The sequence below is a fragment of the Grammomys surdaster genome, unplaced genomic scaffold, assembly GCF_004785775.1.
Source record: "Grammomys surdaster isolate TR1022 unplaced genomic scaffold, NIH_TR_1.0 211, whole genome shotgun sequence".
Taxonomy (NCBI): domain Eukaryota; kingdom Metazoa; phylum Chordata; class Mammalia; order Rodentia; family Muridae; genus Grammomys; species Grammomys surdaster.
In genome coordinates this window covers 566,108-571,067 of record NW_021604656.1, presented here as the reverse complement: position 1 = coordinate 571,067, position 4,960 = coordinate 566,108, and the positions used below count along the sequence as shown (strand labels likewise).

Genomic DNA, 4,960 nt, shown 5'->3' with positions numbered 1-4,960 from the left:
ATATATATATATATATATAATTTTGAGACAGGGTCTCATGTATCCCAGGGTGGTCTCAAACTTGACATTTAGGTGAGAATGTCCTTGAACCTCTGATCCTCCTGTCCCTACCTCCAGATTATTGCTATGCACTACCAAACCCTATTTTGTGAGGTGCTCAGGATAGAATCCAGGGCTTCAGAAGTGTTGGGCTAGCACTCTACCAACTGGGCTATATAGCCCCTGCTGGCTGTATTTAAAACAGAAGAAGCTGGGAGTCCGACAATGAGAATCTTGTTTCCTCTGGTGACATTTGAACCCACTTCAGAAGGACCTCTGTGAGCTGTGGTGACTGGATAGGTTTGGTCCTGGTAATCTGTCCACGATAGGACGCTGCTAAAGATATTATTGGCATAGCAAAAGAAAACATTGGGGAGAGTTCATTTCAGGTGCTGATTTTTTAAAAAAAAAAACAACAAAATCTTCATTAAATGTGGAAAAAGGGAAAACAAAAGGTGACATTGATCATCATATGCCCACACTAGGGAAGAGATAGAAAGTGGCGAAAGTTTTAAGATGACCTACCTGAGCTCGGCTTAATTCTGCTTGTTGGGGAGAGGCACTTGGAGGACCAATTTTCTATGCTAAAATAAGCAGGCGGTTATTTCCCCTGGACCACTGAGTGCGGACTCTCTGAGTTACATAACTCTGACTGTCATGTAATAAAAATTAATCTCTCCCTGCCCTCAGGGAGGCCATCAGCCGTGTCTGCGAAGCTGTACCAGGTGCCAAAGGAGCCTTCAAGAAGAGAAAGGTACCAGCCACCCTCACTGTGTGTCTGTGACCTCCTTCATGTCTCTCAGGACCGTACTCCGTGTCCCCACCCACATAACTGTCCACTGTGTTCTTACATGACTGGATCTTGTCATTCCTTAAGGTAAAGCAAGCAGCTAAGGCTAAGGCACTGTCTCTCTCTGTGTCTCTGTCAAGCAGATGTTGTAGATATCCACTGTGGCTTAAACCCTGGAGGCACTGATAACAATTAACATCTGGCTAAGCATCCCTTGAAGCACATTACATACATGAATTCATGTACCCCTAACAGCTCACGTGTCAGCCACCCCAGTGGTATACGCTAGCAAATGCTTAACAACTGGATCCTGGAGTTTCGAGAGGGAAGCAGGACAGTGAATTTGTAATGATGCTAATTACTATGGTGTAAATACTTCCGTGCGGCTGACCCGAGCTATCAATACAAGGTCCCTTATCACTGCATTGTATTTTCCCGAGACAGGCAGATGAGACCCGAAGAGCACAGGTTTACATAGGATGAAACCAGGTAGCAATTGCTTACCATCTTTGCATACCACTTATGTAGCTGTGACTTTGTATAAACTAACTTTCAGTGATAGCTGTACTTAGTGGTCAGCTCATAGCATTTCTAACGACGTGACCACTTGTGGCTTTCCTGAGCTGGCTCAGTTATGTCATTGGAAAGTCCCATGTTGTAGGTGACAAAACTTGAGGCTCTGGGCTGAGAAGCCACAATGTAAATAGGAGCTGGGTTCATGGTCACACCAGACCACCTGCTCCAGAGGCTGAATGTTCAGCTATATTTCTAGAACATTCCATCGTGTATATGGCTGGATTAGGAGGGGGAAATGTCTGGGGGCTGGGGAGATAGCTCAGCTGGTAAAGTTCTTGTTGCATAGCATGAGTTTGGATCTCCAGTATCCATGTACAATGCCTGACATGGTAGCACATGCCTGCAATACCTGTGTTGGAGAAACAGACAGGCTGATCCTGGGGGCTCACTGGCCAGCCAGGGTTGCAGAAGTCATGTAATCCAGGTTCCATGACTGCTTCAGGAGAGAGCCTCCTGACCCGCTGAGGGCATTCCTAAGCCTGGAAGTCATTGCCTTCACCTCCCCTAAAAGGCAGTCTGGTACCTTGTCTCCAAGTACAAGGTAGAGAGAGAGTTCTAGAGGAAGACACTTAGCTGCTGACACTATGTGATGGCCAGTCCTTGGGAACCAAGTAAAGCCCTAGAATCTGGAATACAGAAAGCAAGGTGTCTCCTGGGAACAGCAAGGAGGACCACCATCTCTCAGAGGAAATGGTCCTGACAGGTCTGTGGTTCCCACGCATCTCTCTTGGTGGGAAGAAACAGAGGTGATGGCTGCTTTCCGGGCTATATCCCAGTCGTACTTGACCTGACTCTTGCTCAGGGGAGATGAGTTCTCTAAAAGGCTCTTTTGAAGTGTTAAGTAAAAAGAAGAAAATAAATTGGCAGGGATACTAAAGGAAATAGCATCTCTCTGGGAGCAAAGAGCTGAGGTTTGGGTCAGCCAAACCAGGCCAGCCCGGAGGTAAGGTCAGTGGGGTGTATTCTTTTGAAGTAGAGGCTTTCCATTAAACTTTGTCTTTCGAGTCAGGTCATTGGCTGGGCAGGCACTCTAAACTGTGAATCCATTCTGATTGGTTCGTTAACTAGGCTATACCCCACTGAGTGGTTGGTATACCAGGCCAGCCGGTCTGCATTTGTCCTCTGATCTGAGTCACAGGAACATCCTGTGGTCTGAGCTTCTGCAGAGGGGCGTGACCTTCCGTTTCCCAGCTCCACTTTACACAGATGTAGTGGCTGCACTGTCTTTCCTAGTGGACTGAAGAACTGTGTGTCTGATTGGGAACTCTTTGGCATAGTGAGCAGAGGACATTGTAACCAAACGGAAAGCGTGGGTTGGTCCTGGAGGACACAGGAGAGGGTGTCAGCATGTGCCCAGGGATCCAGGAGAAGGTGCTTGGCTGGACACTGAAGCTCTCTGACACACCTATAAGGACTTTCTGACATGTAACGGAGACACCAGTCACAGCCAGCCTGTCTCTCCACCCTGCCCTGGCTCTGGACAGCCAGATTCTAATCGGACTGTCCAGGTAAGCCCTTAACAGAGAGCCACTTCTGGGGAGGATTTCCTTCAAGAGAGAGCCTCCTGACTCTCCGAGGGCGTTCCTAAGCCTGGGATTCATTGCTCTCACCTCCCCTAAAAGGCAGTTGTCTGAGTCTTGGTGTCCTTGAGACCAGATTCTGGTGTCTGCAGAGCTGTGGTGTCCCTGCCTGTGAGGTTTCTAAGGGATCCTTGAGACAGCAACCATCGTATGGTCAAGGCAGCCAGGAAGACAACGAGTTCTCCCCCTAGAATTTACATATTAGACCCTTTACAGTTTTATCACTCATATTCCTGAATGTGCATATTGGCATGGGTATCAATTTTCCCAGCTTCTCCACTTTACATTTGCCTGTCTTCTGGTGCCTTAGTGGGGAAGAGAAGGCAGTGAGAGTCTGGGTTGGGGGTATACTGACATCTCAGCCTCATGCTTTCAGACGCAGAGTCTGGGTCAAAAGCTAAACTATTTCCCTTGGATTTCACAGCCTCCGAGTAAAACGTTGTCCAGCATCCTGGGGAAGAGCAACCTCCAGTTCGCGGGGATGAGCATCTCCCTGACCATCTCCACCGCCAGCCTGAACCTGCGCACTCCTGACTCCAAACAGGTGTGTGGGAGCCCAGGCTCCACGAGCCCCAGGGTAGACATCCCAGGGGCCCCCAGCTCAGAGCTCACTGAGCCCATGCAGAACGTGCTTGGCCAAACCTTGAACTTGACCCAATTTGACAGTCTGTCCCACAGATGGATAAATGGTTCTCTGGAATTCTGCTCTAAATGGTGGCTGTTTTGTTGGTGTGCTTGTAACCAAGAGGCGGTGATGTCTGTGCAAACGTCCTGGCGTCTGCCCTTGTTTTATTGCCACGCTTTATTGGTTTTATGGACCACGTTTTAATCTTATCCTGCTTGAGGTAGACAGCGTGCTGTGGTTTAACAGGCAGCAGTTTTCTTCCTTTTAGCATCTTATGTTGGAGCCTCTTATAGTCCCTCCTGTCTTAGGGTTGATGGGCTGGCATACCTACAGCCTAGTCAGGTGGAGACTCAGGCTGCACAACCATACTTATAAAGGGAAATTCCAGCTAGAATGGCTGCATTTCTGTGTGATGACTATGTTTTAGGTCAGTCTGTCATCTATCTATCTATCTATCTATCTATCTATCTATCTATCTATCTATCTATCTATGTATCTGTCTATCTCCATTTATCCCCAAGGTGTAGAGACAGACTAGATCTAATGTAGACATGAAAACCGAATCAGGGCTCTGTTGAGACATAACTGACCACAACTTCTCATTCTACCTTTTATCTTCCAGGGGTCCACAGATGCCCCTTTTCTAGCAGTTTTCTAAGGGTTGGACTAACCAGCTCTTGAGGCTATGGATGGGAGATGCCTAGTCAGCCTAGCCTTGCCCAGGCTGTCTTAATTTGAGTCCCAGCTGCTCATGGAGGCTGGCCCACTAGGCTCTAGATAGCCATGCAAACTGGCCTCTGTGGCACAAGGGCCATCATTTCCAGGGGCCCTTAGGCTATACCTCTCCACCCTTCTTGCTCATTCTCCACTTAATGAAAGAGAAAGCCCCGTAAGCATAATGCTGGGACAGCCTGTCCTGAGGCCCTGTTCTGCCTAGGATCGTCCAGGTAGGGTCTACTTAGGTGTCTTAAGTCTTACCCCTGCCATGTGTTGGGTGGGTCTAAGTGCAGTTTTCCCAGCATCCAAGGGGTGTGAGCTAGGTGATACAGGAACAGTCCATGACACAGATAGAGCATATGGCTGTGCCTTTCCTGTGTCCTGAGTTTAGGTCCCCAGTGCAGCAAATAGAGAAAGTAAGGGCCCTCGCCCCTTCACCCAGGAAGCAGACCAACTGCAGTCACTCCAGAGTGCTGAGGTCTGAGCAGAGGGCTGGGACAAATCTCTTAGAGGAGAAGCAAATGCTTATTCCTCTTTTTCCTTCTTGAGTACTTGGAGGGGTGAGAGGCAAGCAAGACAGTGAGTGCACATACAGTTGACTATGTGTGTGACTTATGTGTGTCTGTATGTGTG

The 4,960-nt window shown here is 48.3% G+C and overlaps 1 protein-coding gene across 1 annotated transcript in view; it reads left to right on the top strand.

The window, feature by feature from the left end:
• The window catches only part of Shc3 (SHC adaptor protein 3), a 120,164-nt gene that overhangs the window by 73,591 nt on the left and 41,613 nt on the right, over positions 1-4,960 (top strand). The window contains exons 3-4 of the mRNA XM_028772141.1: positions 730-793; positions 3,410-3,529. Coding sequence (XP_028627974.1) covers positions 730-793; positions 3,410-3,529 — 184 coding nt within the window. The remainder of the gene's footprint in view (positions 1-729; positions 794-3,409; positions 3,530-4,960) is intronic.